This window comes from Meleagris gallopavo, chromosome 17 (assembly GCF_000146605.3).
Source record: "Meleagris gallopavo isolate NT-WF06-2002-E0010 breed Aviagen turkey brand Nicholas breeding stock chromosome 17, Turkey_5.1, whole genome shotgun sequence".
In the NCBI taxonomy this organism is placed as follows: domain Eukaryota; kingdom Metazoa; phylum Chordata; class Aves; order Galliformes; family Phasianidae; genus Meleagris; species Meleagris gallopavo.
Window position 1 is genome coordinate 593,806 of NC_015027.2, and position 23,710 is coordinate 617,515.

General features: G+C 44.3%; 1 protein-coding gene and 1 long non-coding RNA gene across 2 annotated transcripts; both read left to right on the forward strand.

The window, feature by feature from the left end:
• The first annotated feature begins 23 nt into the window (after positions 1-23).
• YPEL1 (yippee like 1) lies at positions 24-14,998 on the forward strand. Its single transcript, XM_010719964.3, has 5 exons — positions 24-141; positions 1,926-2,208; positions 8,415-8,458; positions 9,749-9,857; positions 10,609-14,998. The coding sequence occupies exons 2-5, from the start codon at positions 2,092-2,094 to the stop codon at positions 10,696-10,698; spliced, it is 360 nt and encodes a 119-aa protein (XP_010718266.1). The 5' UTR covers positions 24-141; positions 1,926-2,091; the 3' UTR covers positions 10,699-14,998.
• A 58-nt stretch (positions 14,999-15,056) lies between these two features.
• LOC104913521 lies at positions 15,057-17,949 on the forward strand. Its single transcript, XR_004161548.1, has 3 exons — positions 15,057-16,006; positions 16,629-16,844; positions 17,622-17,949. It is a non-coding gene; the product is annotated as an uncharacterized LOC104913521 (long non-coding RNA).
• Positions 17,950-23,710: the final 5,761 nt, after the last annotated feature.

Below are 23,710 nucleotides of genomic sequence, written 5' to 3' on the forward strand. Positions count from 1 at the left end.
CCGCGCCGGGTGGCAGCGCTGCCCGGGGCGCCGCGGATCCCCGCCTTTGCCTTCCGAAGCGCGGACTGGAAGCGTTCTTTAGAACGCCCTGCTCCAAAGTCTTTGTTCTGCTGGCTGAACTCTGCGGGCGCTGAACTCACGGTTCGTGTGTGCTGATCTGAAGAGTCTGAAGTCAAAATATCATTGCGTGTGCTGTCTGTCGTCCCGAAACCCTGTCTGATTTTGTTCCCTTTCTGTGCGGCTGAGCAGCGTCTCTGTCTGACGTTGTCCTGGGAACCGGACTGAGTGTGACTGGAGTTCAGGGTGGGAATCCGGGGGGGCTTCACTCGGCTCCCAGCGCTGTGTTCTGTCACTGTCCCGTTGTCAGGGCAGTGCCTGCTGTCCTGCAGAAGCCAGCTGTTGTCTGCACGTGCTGTACAATGCTCTTCCCATTGCAGTCCTAATTAGATGTCTGTTCTCCCAAGACAAGGCCGTATTTCTTTAAATTTCTTAATTAATAATTAAGACCTGCGCTTCATGCTAACTGGGTGACTGTCTCAAACCTGTTTCATACCCCTTAAAATATGTGTTTTCCTTTTCAATGGCTGTCCTTCTGACCTGTGGATTCGTGCTTTGGAAGGCGGTTTGTTCCTGTTGCTTTGTGTTTGTGCACTGCACGTGTTCTCCTACATGTCCGTTTCTGTAGCTTCACCTCTGCCTTTACCACTGCCTTTTTTTAAGAAGGCCTCTTAGAGTCCTTTGGCGGTTGTGGAGAGCCATCTTTTGCTGCCCGAACTTTGGCTGTAGCTCTCATGTGCTGAGCCCACTGTGTGGGTCGCTTTCTCAAGACTTCTTTAGAAGCACAGTGACAACTTCCTATAAACACTTCCTAATTTGTGGCTTTTGTTATTTTTCTTCTTGTTAGCTGCATCCTGCTGCTGGAATAGTGGTTAACTCTGCAGTGTGCACAGTTCACAGCTGATAAGTGTTTTGTGTGCCCATTTCAACAGCTGCGTCAGTGCTGTAAATTCTCCGTGCCACTTTCATTGCTGTGCCTGTGCTATTGACCTACTCTGCCAGTCACCTGATAGCTGGTGACATAAGTGCTGTGCTGTGCTCGTGTTTGGGTTGCTCATTAGCCTGACACACATTGCGTGCTGGCTGATGCCCTCTGGCAGATCTGTGGATGTTATGAATATTTAGAATCTGTGATTTCAAGGCAAGCTTTAAAAAGTTTTGCTTTCCAGCACAGCAGGAAGGCCTGGCCTTCTGTTTATGCGTGTGATTTTTGTTAAAGGTACCCCAAGGCTTAAGAAAGCGGTTGTGTATTCTTTGGGTTCAATTTTACTCTCTGAATGGCTTCAGTAGTAACCATTAACAATATTTTTGTAGTGCGGGGAAGTATCTAATTAGCTCGGCTCAGGGCAGTTGTCAAAAAGGACTTTGTCTAAAGGCACATTCTGCACAGTGGGGATGGGGAGGATGCACAGCCCTTGACAAGGGTGGCAGCAGGGCTGGAGGCTGGGACGCAGGTGCCTGCTGTTTGTTTGTTGCTGGTCGCAGCGAGTGTTTTCCTGGATACCTTGTCACTTGCTCTATTGGAGCGCACTGCTGACTTCAGATAAATGATTTTCTGGTCCCCTGCCTTTTTGTTGTAACTGCTGCATACATTTCTTGGAGTACACCTGATGCGTTGTAGAAAGTATTTCTACATTTGTATCTCCTTCGTTGGAAATGTGATGGAGTAGAAGCCACTAGTGGAACAGAAACTGCTTGTTGCTCTGTTAAACTGAACTTGAATTGAGCAGCTTCCCTGAAAGAAGAAGACTGTAGCACAGCCAGACATTTGCTCTTAAATAATCCTTAGTTTAGTGCCTAGAATTGTTGAGCAACAAGCTTACGGTGCCTCTGTAAAGCTGGTAACTTTCTGCTCTTTTCGCCTACAGGTTGTGACTGTTTCTCTTCTGTCATTTGTGTGGAAAGTGCCACACACACTCCAGAACAACAACGGCTTTTGCTTGCATATTCCAGTGTTTCTTTTGTCAGCGAGTTCAGCAAAGTTGTAATTCTTCAAGTGCCAGCCCTGAGCTGAGTGAGGAGCCACCAGCAGAAATGGTAAAAATGACAAAATCAAAAACGTTCCAGGCTTACCTGCCGAACTGTCATCGAACCTACAGCTGTATCCACTGCAGAGCCCACCTAGCCAATCACGATGAATTGATCTCCAAGGCAAGTGGTTTGTTTTACGGACTTCACAAATAATTTCTCAAGCAAATTGGCTCCCCTTGTGTCAAGGCTCCAGTAGATAAGGGATGCAAATTCAGTGCGTGCTTCAAAGCATCTTTCCTGGGTTTGCTCTTGGGTCATAGGTGTTGTGTTCTGAGGACTAGATACGTTCTGAAACTTAGAGATGTGACATATATTCCCATACTTGCAGCCTCCATCTGCTGTCAGGTAGGTATTACCTGTGAGATGTTGTACCTCAGAAGTCTAAGGAGAACTATTGGAAGAAAAGCATGGATCTCAGAAGGGAAATGTTCTGGTTATTCCAGGTAAAGATTATTTGACTGAAGGTCACAAAACTGGCTGTATCCAGAATGTTCCACTCGTTATGTCATCTGTAAACACTTTCTGCTGTATACCAGTCCCTAAAGAATACAACTAATGATATTTTCAAAACCTTTGACTGTCTAAACTTGGAAGATATGTGAATTGTTGAAACGTGCTAGGCCTGTCCTTAACCTGTTGCTGGGAGAGACCAAGATTTGTAATGTATAGAATGCGTAGGAAAACTTGAAGTTTGGGAAAAATACCTAAGGGACTGGTTTGTTCTTTGCTTCAAAATAAGTTTGATGGATTTGCTCTTAGTGGTATCTGGAGGAAACAGCTGCTCTTCAGATATCTTTATATTAGTGCTTTTTGTATAGCTTTTTTTGCAGAATAAAATTTTTAGTACCTTTGTAACTGACTTTCTCTGCCTGTTTTTAGCAGCAGCAGTCTGGTACTGCTAAAGAGATGGGAGTGAGAGCTGCCACTTCAGCTGAGGTTTTCTTTGGGTGAGAAGAAAGTATGCTTGTGCAGTCACCCTTTGGAGGGTTATCACAAAGTACTTTCTCCGTTGTCTTCTGTGTTAGTAACACTTTCAATCTTCATTTATGTATCAAGACAACTTCTTGACTCATAGTAAAATTGGTGACTTGGACTGCTATGTATTGGTTACTTACTCTTCTGCTCTGCCTTTGTTTTAGTCTCCTGAACAACTATTTCCCTCAATTTAGTACATGTATGAGGCATTGAACTGTGAATTTAACTTCTTGAATAAGAAACAGTGAGCTGGCTCCTTGTCTTAAATAGTATGAGGAAACTGTATGAAATGGGAAAAGGTTCCTAGTTTTTTCCATAGTGATTGTTCTTATTTCTTTTTAGGATCAGTGAAAACGGGGAATTTGCAGATAGTAATATGAATGTTTGAATTGCACTTGTTTCTATCTTGTTTTAACTCTAACCTATAAGCTTCATTACTCACCAAAAATAATAGGGAGGGGTTGCATTATTCTTGAATTTCAGGTGCATACAGGAAGAATCAATTTGTTAGCTGTATCTCTTAACATGTAGATTCATCTTCTGAATGTATTTCTAAACGCATGTAATAGGAAGCTTTTCTTTCAGTGGACTTCAGGTTTTTGTATGCTGACTGAATTGCTGCAGTTACGGCACACATTGGCTGCCTCCAGTGGCTTGAGAGCCTGGGTCAGGAGAATGCTGAGTAACAAACGTCCTGATGTTGCAGCTTTAAAAATAACTTCAAAGATTTAAAAGTTGAAATCAAAAGCTCGTGGAGATCTTTCTGAAAACTTGCTCCAATAGATCCCGGGAAGTTTTAGATGAGAACTCTAATTTAATCCTGGCTTCTTTAACATCACAGTGTCATGGAATCATTCAGGGCTTGCCTGGCGAGTAGCTGAACAGCATTGTCTCATCTGCAATATTGCAGAGATGGATCTGAGAGAAATAGTAAATGGAGCAAATTTTTTTTTTGCCTTGATAATTGTTTAATCTGTGTCTTATGTTGCATCATTTTCTCTGAAAATCCCAAAGTGGCAAAAGATCACTGCAGTCTGTAGGGCCTGGTACTGAGAAAACAGCTTCAAGGATCAGCACTTGGACGTTTCTGGTGTGTGCCAAGGATACTGTCTTTATTACTGAGTAATAATTATTTGACTTGTGTATATGTTTAATACAGTAATGGAGGTTGATCTGTCTTCACTTGTGAAGTGAAATCCATCAAATGAAAGGAAACCCTTCCAAATGAGGCACAAGCAAAACTCCTTGCTGTTCTTTGGTTTCTTTTTTCAGTGGTATGGTTAGCTTGCAAGCTTTGCTTAAGGAAGGCACTGCTCATGCCATTCTCCCTGGCTTATGCTAATGCCTGCCATGCCTTTTAATACATGCTAAGGTAGCAGTTTAGATATTTTCAGTGGAGCATCTAATCTAATCCTGTCTGCAAGGAATGATTAATTACATTATGAGCTTTTTAGTAGCTTCCCTTCCCCCACCCGTGCTCCTAGGTATGCCTTAGGGCAATAAATGCATGTTCTGTTTAACTGGTAGTTCCTTTTCTTCTGGGTAAAGCAGCTAATCCTGCTGTTAGAGCGAATTATTGTTTAACTTAGAAACGTAGCTTGTACCTATTTCTGCAGGTATGTACCAGTGTGCAAGCAAAACATTTCTAAACCTTCTTTACTATAAAATGAATTGATAACAGTTGTGTTAAATGACTTAAAAGGTCATAATACCAAGCAGTTGTTACAGTTGACCTTAGTATAGTTCCTATGCACAGTTCTTCTTACAATGTCAAACACTGTAGATACTTCCAGCTTAGCTGAAATAGAAGGTTAATGCTCTTACAGACCTGCCTGTAGAACTAGACAGATGTAAATTTTCTAGGGAAGAAGCAACTCATTAAATCAATGCTGTGCTACTAATTGAGGACCATCAAAAGCCAGAAGCAAAGCAGATTTGTTTTAAATGAGAATTTTGGTTAAACTGGTAAATTACCCAGCTTGTAAGTAACAACTGTGGTTGCTCTGAGTTGCTGTTGGCGACAGCTGATCACACCTGCTGCTGTCTTCTAATTCATCTCCACTGGGTGAGACACATACTCAGGATAATGACAGTTCTAATAGAGCATTCTGCTTGGTTAGGATTTCTGTGTGGTCCAGGAAGTGCTGAAGAGGTATTTCGAAGTCTGCATTTGCATGGGTGATGTTTACTCTGTAGAAAAGCGGTTTGTCTGGAGTCTGGCTGGAACAGTTGTGCCTGTTAGTCCTTGCACTGCCATTTAAGGTGCTCCCTTCTCTTCCATTTGCTTGGAGGAGCTGACACATGAGGTGCTTAACCTGTCAGCCTCTTACCTTCGTATCAGTATAATTGTACAGTGCCGAGTGTGAGCAACTTGATGCTGGTAAAAACAAATGTTTGTGCAGAATAAAATCTGCCTGTTTATGCAAATGGCTCTGTTTTTAGCAGGTTACAAGCTTAGCAAGCAGTTCAGCTGCCACTGAGAGTTGTTCCTACTTCTAATAGGATGCACCAAGAAGTAGAATTCTGATCACGAACCTTTCTTATCACGAACCTTTCTTATGCCCATTAGTGGATGGAGCCCTATTTGTTCATCAGTACTGTCTGGTCAGTGTCTGTTATGTGACAGATGTGTGCCTTTCTGTGCTGAGTACAGCTTTCAGTAAAAACAAACTCCTTAGCTATCCATGTGAACAGAAAAGTGTGATAGCCCAGCTCTGACAAATGGAGAAGTGGATTGGAAAAATGACAAGGCCCAGGAGTTTCAAGACTTATATCTTTCCAGTGCTCTCGCTTTAGTCAGCGTGTAAAAGTTCTGCATGGATGGATTGCAGAGCAGTGGATGCTCAGGGGCACCTTGATCTTATGGTAGGACACTGACTTTAAGGGAAGACTGCTGTGAGTCGATCATAGCCAAGTTTTGTATTTGAGAACACAGCAAAGCAAGCTGTCACAGGTTGTTCCAACTCATCTCCTACTGATGTGAAGGTGGAGTAACTCACTCGTCTGGCTGGACAGCAGAACAGTTCCATGGCATGTAAATACTGAATTTAGACTCTAATCATGTATACAGGTGAGAAAGATGGTATCAGTCCATCACCCAGACTCTGCTAACAGGAGACTAAGAGAAGGTGGGAATGGAGGAGCTTCTCATGATGGGGTTTTCTTTTCTAGAACAGCTCTCATGGGGAAAAGTTCTGTTTTATCTTCCTTCAGAAAAATGCACCATTCAGAAAATTAGAAATATTTTGGCTATTTTTGAGAGAAGGGAAAAAGCCTAGAAAAGTATGGTATGTTTAGGGTAAGAGAAAAAAAAAAAGAGAAAATATTTTGAAAAATATATCAGAATAAAAGAACAAAACACTTAACGTCACAATTTGTATTTTTCTTGATTAGAATTTTCTGCAGTATATGGAAGAAGAGGGGAAGGGCTGCTTTTCTGCTACTCCTGGCATTACTGCTGTCCTCTGTTTCATTTTGAGAAATGCAGGGTCAGGAGAGTATTTATTAGGTGATGCTAAGTCATCCTAAGTCAAGACTAAACACAAACTTGGCAGAAAAATGGAGTATGAAAGGTCTCCTGGCTGTTAATTTGTTCTGGAGCCTTTTTTCTGTTCTTTAGCAGCTAGCTGGGGCCTTCAAGTATGGTATGTGTAGTTTAAGGTGTGATTCTGTAGGACCAGCCAAAAAAAAGATCAACTTGTAATTTCACACACACCAGTTGCACACATGTAAACAGAGGCAAGTTACTGTGCTGCAGGAGGCAAAGGACGTGGCTCATTTGACTGGGGAGTGTATTTGATCCTGCTGTAATTTGGAGAACATTTTAAATTGTAATTAAAAAAACAGCAACAACAACAAACCAACAACAACGTATATAAAGGAAGGAGAAATAGCTGCAACTTCCTAACAGCTGAATTTGTACAGTGTCTTAATGGGGAAAAATAATGGTCATCGTTCAGTGTGTAGTTGTCCTTTGGCTTAAGAGAAGTGAAATGCAATTAGGAAACAAACACTGAAAGCTGCTACAAAAAGGTTCTGAAAGTTTCTTTAATTTCAGATGTGTGAAACAAGGAAGTTCTATGATTCTAAGTTCTAGTGCAGGTTTAATTCTTTATAGTTAGGAGGACCTTCAAAGTATTTTGTTTGCTTTATAAGAAAATTTTGATTGCTCAACTGCAGTTTTTTCTGACTTGGCTTGAAGCTGACTCAGAATGGTTCCTCCTTTGTTAGCGAAGCTTTTTTAATGGTGTATATGTCAATAGATTCTGTTTTCATCTGCAGTAAGCATGCTTTGTTTCTTCACTGATTGTGAGACACGGCTCTAAGTTTGAGTGCTGCTTGTTCTGTGGAAGCCACAGACTGTAGGATCTGCACCATTCTGCCAGTTTCAAGTTTTTAAGCACCTCAGGGGCAGTGGTGAGTTTTGTTCTTACTGGAGGTGTAAGGATTACTTTCTGGCAGAGCTGCTCAGGCTGTCCTCAGCGGTCTCTCCTTTCAGGGTCAGTCATACCTCAAGTTTTACCTTTCATTGCGTGGCACTGACCTTCTTTTCTTTCCCCTCGCTTTGTGAAAAGTCAGACTTGCAATTCTGGATATTGGACAGTGTACCTTTTCTTTCATCTTTGCTGTGGATCAAATCAAAAGAATCAATTTTCCAAATAATTGAGATTTCCTTGATTTTTAACTAGTTAAATGTTAGCACTGTAAGCTGCTCAGTAGAATTTCTCATTTTAAAGGGAGATTTTATGGGTAGCTAAAGTCTGTGTGTAACTGCACTGCTGCTGGTGCTGCGTACGGCAGTCACAGTGGTGGTTTCCCTTGGTGCTGTATGTAGTAGGGCTCCAGCTGAACACTTAGCTCTTTTATGTACATCTTCCCTTCTCACTTCTTTGTGCACTGTTCTGAGTAAGTGGTCAAGATGTGACAGTTGCTGGTGTGTTGCTAATCATTAAATTAGCACAGTATCATCTGGTTTGATGTCAGATGCCTTCTGGTCCTGTCACTGTAAATAAGTGTTGGAGGAGGCATCCGTTGCAGGGTGGACATTCTGCCTTGGTTTTTGCCTTCTGTTACTACAACCAAGTACGCAGAGTAGATTCTGTTTCCAAAAACTTTCCATGTTGCTGTGCTGTGGCTTTCAGAAGAGTTGGTGTTCGATCTTCAGTACTAGCACTTCAAGGATTTTTGAAGCATTTCAGAACAAATGTGGAGAAAATGATTAACTTTCTTTGATATACTAAGTTAGGTAAAGAAAACTGGGGCTGGGGAGGGAGAAGGGGAAGGTTGTTTTTTAATGCAGCTCAATATTACTGTTTTTTCTTTAACAAATCCAATTTCTTTTTTAAATACAGTCCTTCCAGGGAAGCCAGGGACGAGCCTACCTCTTTAATTCTGTGTAAGTACGTTATTACAGTTATGCACACTACCTACAGACAGTATTTTTTTGTATGTTTGTAAGCAGAAAACAATAGCAATTTTCTTAAGTTCACTTTGTCCTGTTCATTTTAGAAGTTCTAACATTTAGAAGTAACTAGCAATGGTTATTAAAGAGCCGCTGAGCTGATAAACACTCCAGTGCAGATATTAATTTCTTACAGTTTAAGTAGTCCTGCTAATAGCTGAGAGTTTAGGGATCGGAGTTAAAGAGAAGTTCCTTCTGTGTAAGTGAGGCTAGCATATTGAGCAGAAGTTGCCATTCTGAGATAATCCAGAAATCAAAAAGTATTGCATGACTGTGAGTTTACTTTGGACAGCTTCACTGTCTAACATTTTCTGTCTCCTGTGGTAGATGCATTTACAGGTTAATGTTCCAGTGTACTTTGTACATCGTGACCTTGAATATTGCAAACCTGCTAGAGGCCAAAGGTATCTGCAGTTTGGCAGCTTTAGGATGCACCCTTATCATAAGATGATTCTTTGAATTTGCTAATGGATGTATTTTAAGTTTATGGTACACTAGTTTGAATTTTGGTCTTTATTTTTATAGCAGCTTATTATGTTGCAGCATTTTTGGAAAAAGAAATGCAATTAAATGTCTTGGTCTATTTTAGGTCGAGATAATGGAACTGTAACTGCAAACTCCTTCTTATTTGTAGTTGTTTAGTGAAGACTTCAGACTGTGACTCTGACAATAGAACAGCAAAAATGGCAATGTTTTGTCCTTCTATAATAATATCTAAAATCTTGGTTTAGTCTTGCCTGATCTTTTCTGCATAGACTCATGTTTGTGAAGAAGTATTTTGATGCAGTACTTCATGGGATAATTTGTTTTTGTAGTCCTGCCTGTTCATCATGACTCAGTCTGCTGCTCTCTGCAAGGAGATTTTGAGACTTTTTCCTTGCTGCTGTTTTGGAGTTTGTTCTCCGTTCAGATACTGGTGCTGGTTATTGACACAGACTATCAGTGTCAAGGTCACACATTCTTTTCTGAAGAAAAGCACAAAATCAGAGGGGTCTTCAGCTACTGCTTTCTGCTCTGTTCTTAAAAGGTTTTACTATTCAGCGTGTTGCTGATGGGAGTAAGAGGGCATTACTAGCAATGTCATGTTTAGGCAAATAACTTGAAAAACAGAAATCAAAACTCAAACATTGGTTTTGTCTTCTGGAGAAAAGGGGAGTGGCAGATAAGAAGAGTGCTCTCCTGTAGCTAATGCAGAGTCCTCCCTCTTTATTTTTTTCTTCCCAGGGTAAATGTGGGCTGTGGTCCAGCAGAGGAGAGAGTTCTTCTGACAGGTTTACATGCCGTGGCAGATATCTATTGTGAAAACTGTAAAACCACTCTTGGATGGAAATATGTAAGCAATATATTTCTGGTTTTGCTCAGTTCAAACACAGGTACTCGAGCAGCCGAGATCTTAATGATAGTTCAGTTGGTGTTACTTTACACATACAGCTGACAATAATCTAGTTTTGCTTCCTTACATCTACTGGAATGTTGCAACAGATAACTATTTGGATGACAGCAGAACTAGCATGAGGTATTGGTGTTATCACAGCTATGCAATACTTCTGTAATAGCTTCTTTCCATTGTTACAGACAGTATATTCTAAAACAGACAGAAGAAATTGACAAAATGGGTCTTAATTGTCTTGATTTCAGAAGTGGTTCATACAGCAAAAACATCAATTGTGATAATGGTAGCAAGCATTTTTTTGTTGCTCATAGCTAATGTGAACTTGATTCTGACTTTGGAATGTTCTGTAGCACAGAAAACACTGAGAATGTTAGATTATAGATGCTGTATGTAGGATTCTAATGAAATGTGTTTTCTGATATCTAATAATTAACCTCACGTTGTGACTTTAAGATGCAGAGGTAAGGATACGTCTAGAAATAAGTGCAAAACAAGAAAAAGAAGTCACCATTTGGAAAACTTGTAGTTTGCACAGGAAGGAGAGAATAAACACAGAAAAAGCTTGCATTAGCATTTTCAGTTTTTGAAGTTGTCTATCTAACTTGTGTTTTTAATGCAAACTTGATGTTTAAATGCTGTATTTTCCCAACTTATTTTAGTATCTTGATTTTATTTTTTTCTTCCTGTCTAGGAACATGCTTTTGAGAGTAGTCAGAAATACAAAGAAGGAAAATTCATCATTGAACTTGCCCACATGATAAAAGACAATGGCTGGGAGTGAATCATAACCTTTTTCCTTCTGTTTGGACAATACTCCGTGGAACGTGTTTTACAAAGACAATGCAAAGTAAAGGAAGAGCTTGGCTAGAGTGGCCCTGAGAGTATCACTGAACTCTGAAACCTCACAAATGAGTAGTGTAGTGTAAGTGGCTATTTCAGGCCATGTTTGCCTTTTCTCCTTGTGTAAGTTCCCTTTTTTGTACGTGTATTATCGTGTGAACAGTTGTTTTGGAACATTTTGGATGACCTTTTTCTAAACTCTCTCAAACTAGAGAAACAGTTCACTAATTGAAAATGGATTTTACTGGCTAGCATCTGTCTTTGACCTATGCCTTTAATGCTACCTTCTGCTGTGCATGCTCCTTGCCTAAACACCTACACTCCGATCCTGTAGAAGTTCTATATCTGAGATGTCTGAAAGAATGTATGGGATGGGGTGCAAATTTCTTATATGTAGCAATTTCTGATGTATTTGGCAGTGAAGGGGATGCAGTATTGTAGTTACTAATTTCTTTTTAAAATTTGAGTGTACCACAACCTGAGTACATCTTGTAGGTGAGTTGGTTAAAGGTACAGTGCTCAGTTTAAGAATATTTCAATTGCACTGACTGAAATTAGCAGATCTTAAGTTGTTAGGATGAGTAATGCTAGAGGCTTGGTACCTTAATGAAATACCTTAGAAGGATTTTAAATCAGTAATGCTGTAGGACATGTTCAACTCAGATCAACACATCCCCTGAGGAGTTTCCAGGATAGGAAGTTTATAAAGTGTAGCTTGCAAGATAAAAAACAAAACCAGAAAAATATATGCATCTTCTATTTTGGGAAAAAATTAGTTGGTGTATTAAAAAAAATTGGTACTGTACCTTTGTCAGTAACAGGGACTTGTGCATTGGTAGGGTTCTATGGCTGGTTCCATGTAACTGTGTAGTCCTAATGCGCTGGACAAAGAGGTTGATATCAAGGAAACTCGTTGAAGTATTCTTCTGCTACATTTGAACAAAAATATTTATTTTTATGAGAGATGGTCAGAGCCTATGAGATGAAAATTAGTATGCTGCATGTAGAAAGAGATGGTAATAGGAGGGAAGGGGAGTTTGACTCATTTTTTCATAAAATAAATTAACAAGGTAGTTTTTAAAATGTGAGGGCGGGGGGACGGGGTTTCTTGGTTTGCTGGCTAAATCATCCCCAAGTACATTTTTATAATAAAAATTTATATGAAACTTACCCTCTCTTTTGATCTCCCACTATTTCTTAACTGGAATGAGTTAATAAGAGAATCTCCTAGAAGGTGTATGTATGATATTAGATGTTGGTGTTTGTGCATGCACATTCTCAACTTTTAAAGAAATGCTCTACGTAAATTTGCTGACTTTGTTTTCAAACTGAACAGTCTCTGAAGGCCGTTTGAGTTTTAATCCTCTTAATGCTTGTGGACAACGTGTTTGGGGAGAAAAATCTTTTAACACTACGTGAAGACTAGACCTGAACAAGACAGAAGCCTTGCAATACAAAATCATTGTCTTTCAAAAACATTTCTGATATGGGACCTGCACAGTTTAGTCCTAGGTGCCATTGCTGCTGGTATGTTTTTGGGAATCTGATAGGCTTTCTGAATTCTGCTGCACTTTAGAAATTTTGTCATGCATGAAACAATATGCCAATGGGTAGGGGCAATACGGATCTTCAAAACCAGCCTTCCAATCCTTGTGGAGAGGAGTGAGAAGAGAGTTCTCCCGTGTGCAAACGTTCTCTGCAGGCTGGCTAAACTGCATTCAAGACATTGTAATGATCTATAGCTGTGAGTTACAAGTGTAAGAATTAGGGGAGTAGTTGAAGCTGTTGGGTTTCAGTCCAGAGACCTGAGGTGATTTGATCTACCTGGATTTTGTGGCTTACTTGTTGCTACGTCATGTTCACAAATAAGGTCAGGCTTCAAAGTCTAATTTTAACAGTGTCTTTGATGCAAGGTGGACTTTGGTGTTGCCTGTTTCTTGATGTTTTTGACTTGGAGTTCTTGAGACTTTTTTCCTCCATTGTAACGTCTGTTGCCAACAACAACAAAAGAAGCACTAAAATTTTTATCTGCAGAAGTTTGTGTTGGCTTCAAAGTCCAGTTGTAATGTTAGTAGTTGTGAAGACGCTTATGTGAAGTTAGTGCATCTTTGAGCTTCTTGTATTTCCTGGTTTGTTGAAGTACACTGGACTGAAGACAAAAGTGATAGCTGCTTTTCAGTAGAGAGTTGAAATTAGAGAAGGTATGTAAAGTAGTAAAGATTTTTCTCTATAAAATCGGGGGTTGGCTCTCTTAGTTAATCCTGTCTGTAATACAGTCCGATTCATATTTAGAAATTCAACCTCTTTCTTCAGTGCATTATTTGTATTTTAAACTGGACATTTTCACCAAAACCTTAATTAACTTTGATGCCAAAGGTTGAGACTTCGTCAAGTGCTTTTAGCACGTAGAGCTTCAGACTACTGGCATAAAGAGTTAATGATATAAATGTGACTTCTATGGCTTTTAAGAGAACCAAACAAAGCAATATTCTTTTTGGTCTTTTAAGAGTGGATGCTTAGAAGGAGTAGAACTAACACAGAATTGCTATTTCATGCTGCCATGTAACGGTCGGTTAGATTCATTCTATTGAAGAACATGTGAATTTTTCTTCTCGTGTTGCTTGGGCAATGTCAGTGATTATTTTCTCCCCTGGTAAAGATGTAGAGTGTTCCTGTTGTTGGTTTTGGTGAAAGTAGGATCCAGATAGCAATGGCTGCTGGCTGATGTGAAGAGGTCAGTCTGGTCACTGAACCCTCCAGCAGTCATTTGACAGAAAAATAAACTTACTTGAAAAAACATTTTACTAAAGCATTTCCCCTCTAACCAATTTTTGTAATATATTAAAGATTATATTTAAAGTTTGTATGTGTTCGCTCTCAGCAAGTTTACTTCCCCTCCAACTTGAGCACTTTTGTTACTTGTACTGGTTATTTTTATTGTTGGTCTTAACATTTATTTTGTATTTTGTTTTTTACAAACTGTAACAAAAAGCTTTTGTGAACCTTTGATTCTTGCTGGCTCTTTCTTGGACCAAATGAACTGACTATGAGCTGGCTTAGAAGAAATGTTCATTGGGATGCATAGGAATTTGCTAGCAGAAATGTACATGTATTGAAAGCTTTCTTCCTCTGAAATGCTCAAGCTGCGTCTGTCAGAAAGTAATTAATCATTATTTCACACGACTGTGATGTGACCACGCTTCCAGTCTTGGTTCAAAATAATGGCTGGAACAAAGGTGTTCCAGGACTGACTCTGAACACCAGAACTGCTCTCTGGTTGGTCACCCTAACCACCTTTTTGATTAAGGAAGGGCAAAAATTTCAGTTAAATTGCAAATTTGCTGTGACTTAAGCTGCAGAATTTAGTGAGGGGTTGCCAGCCCATCAGTCTAACCACTATTGCTGCCTACTCTCAGCAATTTACTCATCTAAATTTTATCTGCCAGTTCAGATGGCTCTTTTCCTTCAGTCGTTGCAAGCTGTACAATGGCAAACTGCATTAACTGTGCTGCAATTCAATCTTAGCTTCACACCAGCAAGGCCTGGTACAGGTGTGAGAGCGGTGCGCCCTGCGTGCTTGCAGTCTAGGAATCTGCAGGAGTAGAGAGGGAAAACAGTCTGCAAGATTTCTTTAAATTTGGATCTGATCTCAGAAGAGCTGACAAAGTCATCGCTGTGCCCCAAAACCAAACGGTCATCTGTAGCTCTTAGCAGTGGACCAGGAGTGCAGGAGCTCCTTAACGCTGTGTCCCATCTTGGTGCACGTAATGCTTCCTCTGAGCAGTGCTTGTACAGAGCTTTTTCTGCACGCTCATCTCAGCAGTCAGATGGCAGCAGCAGCGTCCTGGAGAGTCACAGACCAAACTTCTGCCATCTCCATTCTTTACTGGTGGAGATGAGTGGAAGAAGCTGACAAATTGTTGTTAAACTTTTTGGACATTCTATTGTACTTCATTTAGACTCATGTTAAGCCAACAAGCGGTCTGAACACTGCTGTAAAAGGAAGGGAGGCTGCAGAGGTTCCTTCTAAAAGGACTGTTAGAAATGGTTTCAGCCTAAAGCACGAGTCATCCGACGGCGCTGAGTCGTGCCTCACTGTTCCTCAAACTCCTTACAATGCTTTCTTTTACAGGTGACATGGCTGTGTTGCTGTTTTGTCCTAGCAATACTGTACATCATTTGTTGTTTCACTATATTGTATCTCGAGGTATCACAATAAAAGCTTTCAATTGTTTTGTTGAGTTGCTTGCTATTTTTTGTGCTCTTATTTTTGGTTTAGGTTCTTGTTGTTGGTTTTTTTTTTTTTTTCTTTCTGATAATACCAGAGAGGAAAGCCAGTGCTCTTAGTTGCTCAAAAAACTCCTGGGCATGGGTTGAATCTGATTAAGTACATACTTGTAAGATTGTCACTAAACATGTGTTTTTTTTCCTTTTGCTAATCTTTCCAAAATAGAGTTAAGATGCTTTCCTACTTGAGAGCTCCAGCCCAGTTAAAGCTAATCCATGAACCTCATGAAAACAAGGTGCTTTTAAGGGAGAATCAGCCTGCGCACTCCAACAGCAACCCTCAGAAGTTGGAGGAAGGGCGGCTGTGCTTTGTTTGGTTACCTCGCTCACCTGGAGAGCAGAGCGGAACTCTGGGCACGGGCATTCGGCCTGTTCTTCTCTGCTTTGGCTGGGAGGAACTTCTCCAGTTCCTGTAATTGCATAAACGGTTTCCTCGTGTGTTTATGGAAGACCCACCCACTCTTGAGTAGATAAGTAGGATGTGTTGACTGGTCATTAACAGGAATTTTAAACAGCAGCCTCTGTATTGATCTTGAAGGTGCTGTGCCTGTCACCAGCTGCTTGTTGGACATCGAGCTATCAATTACTACTGAGGCTTGAAGCCTCCTCAGTTCTCAGTCCAGCAACCCACTTATCCAACTGTAACGTTGTGTGGAACGCAATGGAAAGCAGTATCGACAGTCTCACTAAAACTGACGCGTATTGCATCAGCCGCTCCAGCGAGGCGCTCGGTTCGTCGCCACAGCACTGAGGTTGGTCAGGTGCGGCCCCTCCTTACGGCGCTGTGGATGACTCCTGGTTACCTTCCCGTCCTCCACGTGCCTTAAAACAGCTTCCACAAGGACAGTGTGCTCTGAAATCCTCTGCCTGTCCCCACAGTGTATCCCCGGTGGTCACTCTTCTCCCCCTTGCGTATCCCATTAAGAAAATCCAGTCTGTGGCACTCGTGGGTTTAGTGAATGGTAAGGCCAAGTAAAGCAATGTTTTCTTCTAAAGATTAATCAGATGGTCATATTTATCTTCACAGTTGTCTTTATTAATTTGGGAGACTAATTTTAAAAACTTCTCAATATTGTAGCAGAGGACTATTGCAGTGATTTGGTTACTTTCCTGTATAATGCAGATGTAGGATTGTCCTTAATTGCTTCAGACCAGCTAAATACAAATGACTTAGAAAGAAATGCTTTGCATTAGACTTGCCTACTTGCAGGAGTTGTACGTGTGTGTGAAGCACTGAAGTGTTAATAAATGTTCCTGGAGTTCTGCTAACTCCAGGGCAGGCCAAATGGGGTGGCTGTGATCCATGGATTATTTTAGGGTGGTTAATCAGGGGAGTCTATAGAACGTAAATACAGAATGATGGTTTGAGTGTGAATGCTTTCAATGAAATCAGAACTTGTTAGCCAAGAGGTGCGGGATATGGAGGAGGAGTCAGGTTTTTATTTGGTTGCTGAGTGTGTGGCGCTCGCTGAGTGCTGGCGAGACTGCAAAAATGTGAGCTCTGTAGACTGAGGTGAGGAATGAAGTAATTCAGTGTGGGCTTATTGAGTGACTCTGCACTAATCCACTGCTTCATCTCACAAGTGAAAGGGGATGCTCCACATGAGAGATCAAATGTGCTATTTCCATCGTGAGGAAAACTGCCTGACAGCAATTAGACTGCAGGAAGAATGCTGAAATGGTGAACTCCAGTTTTGTCTCTTGCCAGCTGGAAAACATCTTGAGATGGGTAGCAGTGGGCAGACGCCTTGTCTAAGAGTTGGGAATCTTCCATGAGATCTTTTTGTCTGCTAAATGTAGGTAAGTGAATGCCTGTTCTGGGTGAGGGCTCTCCATGCAGTTGCACTGCATTTTTAAGCACTGTAGCACTGCAGTGTGACGTGCGTGGATCTCACTGCCAATCGTGGTTAGCTGACAAGGGAAGGAGGTCACAGCTGGAGCTCAGCTTAACCTCTAAGTAGGGCCCTGGTGAGACAGCTCTGTCCACATGAGGCTACTTCCATTTCTGTCCCTTTCTCCACCTCTCTTTGGCTCTCCCAGCTGGTGCAGCATTGAGGACCTGAGCACAGCCAGTGGCTGCATTTAGCTGGTGCTGCATCGCATGGTTTCCTGACTGATGAAGCTCTGCTGAGCCATATGACTGATGAGCCTTCACTAGTAAAGGCTGAGCTAGTCTGATGTTCTGCCTTACTCATTTCTGTGCACTGACAGCAGTTTCATTCAGAATGGAGTTTGCGTGCTGTCATTTTTTTTATATATATGCAAATTCCATCACAGCATAGCTCCTCACCTTTTACCGTAAAGAAGGGTGCAAATATGTTTTAACATTCAGGGCAGCTTTATGACTCACTTAGAATTGATCCTTCTGCTTTGCTTTACACCTGAAAAAGTTAATTTGGTGATCTGAAATAATGTCTGAGCAAAACCTCCCAGGTTGGGCCCAGGAGCTGATGGCAGTCCAGTGTTGTTGGATGAGCTTCTGGAAAGAAAATGTCTTCCTTGCTTGTATGGTCCATGTGGTGCAGACACAAAACTTTGGTGGTTGGATGGCTATTTATTCTGCTCCCTTCTGTTCAGTGCAGTATACACGAAGATGCCGGCAGCCTTGTCTCTTACTGCAGAACACAGCCCACTATGGTTATAGGAGAAGATTGCAACAAAAGCATCTTTGAGTTTGTCCCTAGGAGCAGGAGTGCACCTGCACACAGTGCTGCTGCTGTGCTGCCAGGATGAAAGTGCATCCTTTCAGTGGGAGAACAATGGAGGTGTGTTTCTGGCTGCTGAATGCTTCTGGTTTTGAGCTTTGCGCTGGGGAGTGAATGGCATTAATAGCCAGCTCTGCTGGAATTGTGGTTTGAATTGTGTTTGCTTAAAAGAGAAGTCAAACAAGCTGTATTCTGCAATAAAGGTGATTTAAAATTTACTACTGTATCACAAAAAAAACCAATACTCTCCCAGGGTGCAACACTTAGAGTGAAAATTAAGAGGGGGGGTTCTGTGCACTGGTTGTGCAAACACTGCTTTTCAAAATTAAAAACCCAGTAAAGCCAGGGATCTTGTGACACAGAGTGGGGCTGCCAAGGATGAGAGGATCTGATTTTGCAACAGGGCCCGGGCAGATTGCTACATCTGGGAAATGGGTTGCAGATGTAAACCATGTGCTGCTGAGAGCTGGGGGTGAGTGCAGAGCTCCGTGCTTCTCCTGCAGCCTGTCCTGCTGACGGTGTGCAAGCACAGATTGGTTAGAAAGAAGTCTCATGAGGATTAGTTCCACACAATCCATCCGTCTCCATGCACTGCTTTATGGTGCCTGATGTGAGGCTGCCAGCCAGGGGCAGTGCTGGGAGGAGCAGTGCTTTTTCTGAGGTCACGATGCTCTTTCTTACACTGCCCTGGCCCAAGCTGCCCAAGGAAATCCCAGCCCAGCTTGCCCCTGCTCTGCTTCTACTGTTAATGTCCTTACAGGCCTGAATTAGCTGCTTATTTCCCACTGATGCTCAAGCGAGCACTGTTTTGATGGGCATGTGGCATGCTCCACTTCCTCACTAGGTAGAAAAGATACAACCATAAATCTGCTTCTGCTTGCATTTTCCTTCCCTTTCTTCCTCTTAAAAAAAATCCTGACTTCCCCACGTGATGTGAGATCCAAAGCAGCACAAGGTTGCAGTGCTTGCCTGCTGTGCCCTGCCCTGAGCTGCTGGCAGTGCAGGCGGTTCTTGCTGCTCCCCTGTTGCTGAACCGCTGCCTCCATTCAGGTCTAAATACGGTGCTTTGTGACAGAAGGTTTGTGTGTGTGAGCTGCAGCCCGGCAGTGAGGCCGTGCTCTGTGCTCCAGGCTGACACACCAGATGCAGTCTGTGTCACTGTAACTTCCCCTCCGTCTTCTGGTTCTTGCAGCACAGAGGCTGCAGACACAAATTAATGCCCTGTAATTGCCTACCCATAACACAGAAACAAAAATGTTTTGCAGCATTCTTTCAGTGTTTACTAAAAAGCAGACTTTGCTCTGGCAGTGCTCCCTGGCAGCCCAGCCCTTGCTGAAGGTTAACAGCTCCTCCAGTTAATGATTATCTCCATGTGCGCAGTGTTTCACAGCTCAAACATGTAATATGTGGCCGTGCAATGGCTGCGGGCACCTGGCACAGAACCTGGGAGCACACAGACACAGCCATACTGGGCCAGGGCCTGCCTGGCCTGAGCTGTGCCCTGCCCACTGGCATGTGGGGCTGCAGGGGACCAGAGGAGGGCACGGGGATGCTCAGAGGTTGGAGCAGCTCTGCTAGGGAAACGGGCTGAGAGCTGCAGGTGTTCAGCCCAGAGAAGAGATAGAAGTTGCCAATAACAGCGCAGCTCCTGGCCCCACAGCCCTGTCCGGCTGCTCCAGGAGTGCCAGGACAGATTCCAAAAGCGGCTATGGGGACGAGGGCTGACATTGGACCTCGCCGCCTGTGCGGTCGGTGCCAGGAGACAGCCGTCCCCACCGCTGGAAATGCCACAGAGAAATGCAAAGCGGCACAGCTGGGGCACACACACTGCACCTCAGGATGGGAATTTTGCAGGAATTGTTTACCCTGGGCACTGCGCTGGTTCCCAGCCTCTGACACAAGACAGCGGTGCCGGCCCTGTGCCAGGCAGCCCTGTTTGCCTCACAGGGAACGCGCCCGCCTGCAGCTCCCAGCACAACCCTCACCTTTGCCTCCCTGGCCCAGAAACCCATCTGTGAGGGCTGAGCCCAGACCCGCGCCAGGGACTTTGATCGCAGCCACAACCTCCTGCACAGGACGACGCTCCAGAGGCACGCAGCCTGAAGGGTGCTGGGGCGGCTGACCCCCCTGCACCGCTCTGGGGAGGGGGGCTCTGTGGGGTGGGCGCCTGCAGCCGACACGACTGTGCAGCATGTGGACTGTGCCTCTGCACGGGAGCCCCCACGGCTGGGGCTGAAGAAATGAGAGCTTTAAACAATTGGGGGTGCAGAACCTCCCTGCTAAAGGCACAGCAATCGGCTGCTAAGCCCTTCGCTTTCTCTGCTTTTGCTATCTCTATTTTTAAGGTCAGTACCAAACAGCATGCTGGTGAAGCTGAGCCCTCTGTGTTATTTGGAGGCAAACATGCAAAAAAGACTCTGCAATGCCAGACTGCAGCTCAACGAAATGAAGGCAAAACAGGGTTTGCACAAGCACAAAAGTGTAAAGCAGTGCCAAGGAGCATCTGTGGCTGGGATGTGCCTGTCAGGCTGTGCAGATCACAGCAGCAGGCACAGACCCAGTGCCACAGGCCCAAAGGGTCCTTCAGTGCCCAGCAAACAGTGCAGGTTCTCCAGCACGCACGCGCGCACGCACACACACACACACACACACAACAAAAAATCCCAACCTAAAATGTGTTCTTAAGGAGAAGCAAAGATCAGAAATACTGTAAGCAGTTGGAGATGAAGCACCAAAAATAGCATCTGAAGTTCCCTCTGCGCGCTCCCTGTAGGCAGCCGGCTCTATATTTGTCTTCACTTGCCCTTCTGCTACAATCAATTTGTAGTTGCCGCTGGCGAGGAACCCATCTATTAAAAGCCTGGCTGGGATCTGCAGAGATGTCTGCAATAAAATATTTGGCCATTTTCATAGAAAAACCCAAGTGCCTCTTGCAGATCCCCCAGCTGCAGCCATGCAGCAGCCCAACGCATGGAGCCATAGTGCAGCTCTGGCCATGCCCCACAGCACTGCTGGCACCTCACCTGTGCAGCACCAGGCTTTGGTGCTGGAGCCTCCAGCCAAGGTGCAGCACGTGCCAAAGTCTAGGGAGAATGATTTGCTCTCCAGCTGCTTGGAGGCCTGGATGCATTTGGCATTTTCTGCCTGCTGGCACCTTATCTATTTTGGAGATTTGCTGCCAGCAGCGCTGGGGAGGCGGCCTCCTCAGGGGTCCGTTGCTCTTGTGGTCAAAACAAATGTTTTCTATCATCCCTTTCATCACAGGATGAAAGCACAGACAGAAATCACACAGCTGCTCCCTTGGTGGGCTGCTGGGAAGCCACTCTCACTGCCCCAGAATGCCTCCACCTGGGGATGTGGAGGTTGGCAAAATGAAGCGACAGCACCAGTAGCAGAGGGCTGTGCTTCCTGGAGGCCAGCAGCAACCCCAGCCCTGCTGAGTGTGGACGGGGGCTCTCACACATGGGGAGACTGCACACAGAAACCTTCATCCCATGGGATCCACAGCGCAGGACGGAGCCACCTCACTGCTCTCTGAATCCAGCACAAAGCTCCTGGAGCACAGGCCGGGCGGGAGGCACGCAGCATGGGCAGCCAAGCACGGTAGCAGAGAGGAGACCCAATCCCACCTATAAATAGTGCAGGGAAGCAAGCACAGGGGAGGGAATGCGGCCATGCGAGCTAAGGGACAATGCTGGCAGAAAAGCAAATAGATATAATTAACCATTAATAAATGGAGGCCGAAGATTAGAGAACATATCTACTATCAGGAAAGTGAGACCTTGGGAGGCTTTCCAGGGGGAAGGGCCGACGAAGCTGGCTCTGTGTTCCAAGTGGACTGTGGCTGCTTTTCAGGAGCCATGAAGCTGCACGCTGCCAGCTCCAGCTGCTGTGAGTGCTCACGAGCCTTTTTCTGTGTGAAAGGGAAGATTCAGCCGCTCCGTGACATCAGGAGCACTAAAACCTCACGTGGGATTGGGAAGCTGCTCTGGCACAGTGGGGCACAACGCAGACCCCAGGGCCTCAGCCTGCAGCCCAGCCTGGGCTCCTCAGCCCCAGACATGACCTGCAGCTGTTATCCACCGGGCTGTTCTGAAGAGGGGCTGTGGTACACACAGGACTGCTGCTGCCACTGCTGGGGTTTGCAGGGGCACAGCAACAGTGGGAAACACTTCACTCCCTGCTGCTGTTGCCAGAGGTTGAGGTCAGTGGGCTGCACGTGCCCATCTCAGAGTACCCAGTGCTGGGCTCAGAGCACTGAGTCCTGCAGCAGCAGCAGCATCCCTGCAGGTGCTGCAGCCATCCCAGCACCGTACGGAGTACAGTGGCTGCCCCAGCCTCACCTCTGGCCCCTGCCCCACAGCCCCATCAATCCCTCACTGCGATAAATCTGATTTACAAAGAAAGTAGAAACAAAAAATCCCAGCCATGCCACAAAGCTGAGGGGCTGGCAGCTGCCAGTCTCCTTCCTGTTCAGCCCATGGCTCTCGATATCTTTCTCCAAAGCAAACAGTGCTAAGAAGGTGGGGGGTGTTGACAAAAGCCATGCTAAAATCTCACTTTTTCTCTCTTCTAAGAGCACTGACTACACAAGCATCAAAAGCAAAGAGAGCAAAAAATCTGCGTGCAAACAGCACAGCAGCACCCAGCAGTGGAGTTCTGCACTAAGGCTGCCCAATTCCTGCCTGTCTCTTGGGGCACAGCAAGGACCGGCACAGGTGCCCCCTGCAGCACAGTCCTGGCTGCAGAACCCTGGGAGCTGCAGGGCAGGAAAGGCTCAGAGAAGCCTCTTCTCTGCTCTTTCTCAACTCAGGTAGTGGAAACTCTGCAAATGGCCCTGCAGCGAGCTGTGAGCACGAGGGCTACACTGCCCTGCCCTGCACACCACCTCGTGTCCTGCCTGTCCGGCCAAACATTCTGACTTGCACTTTCAAGAAGAGCTTTGTCTCCTTGTCCCTGCAGTTTTGCCAATCAGTAGAAAAGCTGAAGTAAAAAACAAAACTAAACACAACAAACTGACCAGCTATGCATACATCCATGTGACGGAGGGAGCAGAGAGGTGGGGGTCAGAACAGAGCCCCAGGGCTGCAGTGCCCCACACTGCCCCACACTGCAGCCTCAGGGGCGGGTAGAGTCAACAGCCAGCGAGGGCAGAAGCGGGGGCAGGAGCAGCTGGGAAAGCAAAGCCCTGAACCGGGGAGCTTCCACTGCTTAGAGCAGAGCTCCAAGGTTATTCTGCCTTCCTGGAATGCAGGAAGTGGTGGCTGCTCCTGCCTGTTGGCAGTGGTGCGAAACTGTAATGAAATGGGCAGTGCAAGGCCGGCAGCCTCACAGCGATCAGACTTCTGCCAGAAACCTCCAGCAGAACAGGAAAGCGAGCAGTTCTCTTTGCAGCCTGCTGCTGCAAAAGGAGCCTGTCTTTGTAGCACCTGCAGCACAGCCTCAGCAGGGCAGCAGTCCTCACCACACCACTTCCTTGCAATCAAAAACTCCTTTTTTCATAATAATCTCCATTCTAATCTATTATGGAAAACCATTTTACTCATACGGAGTTCATTAAACTGCAACAGCTCCAGCAACACTGTGAATTTTGCAACTTTAAAATGTACTGAAGCAGATGGTACATAAAAGGGATCGATACCCCTCTGTCAGGCAGAGGCCAGCCCAGAAGCAGCAGCAAGCTGCAGTCCGGCACCAGCAGCTCAGCTGCAGGAAAGCACCACACAGCTCCAGGAATTGCGTCTGGCTTTGTACCCTACAAAATGCTGCAGAAAACCCCTGCTATTCTTTAAATGAATTTCAACTTCCTATAGTTTAACAAGGATGGGATCATATCCGCAGAGATCCCCGAGTTCCTCACAAGCATCTTAAAACATAGGAATGAATCATTTCCTTGCACAACAATCGATGCCGTAATGCTGTGATCCTGGAAATCACAGCTGAGGGTAAAGCACAAGTATC

Bases quoted from the DNA above. Each gene is read 5' to 3' on its own strand.
- YPEL1 (XM_010719964.3), top strand. From the start codon at position 2,092: ATGGTAAAAATGACAAAATCAAAAACGTTCCAGGCTTACCTGCCGAAC. The intron at 8,459-9,748 runs GTAAGTACGTTA...TTTTCTTCCCAG, and splicing joins GCCTACCTCTTTAATTCTGT to GGTAAATGTGGGCTGTGGTC. The intron at 9,858-10,608 runs GTAAGCAATATA...CTTCCTGTCTAG, and splicing joins CCACTCTTGGATGGAAATAT to GAACATGCTTTTGAGAGTAG.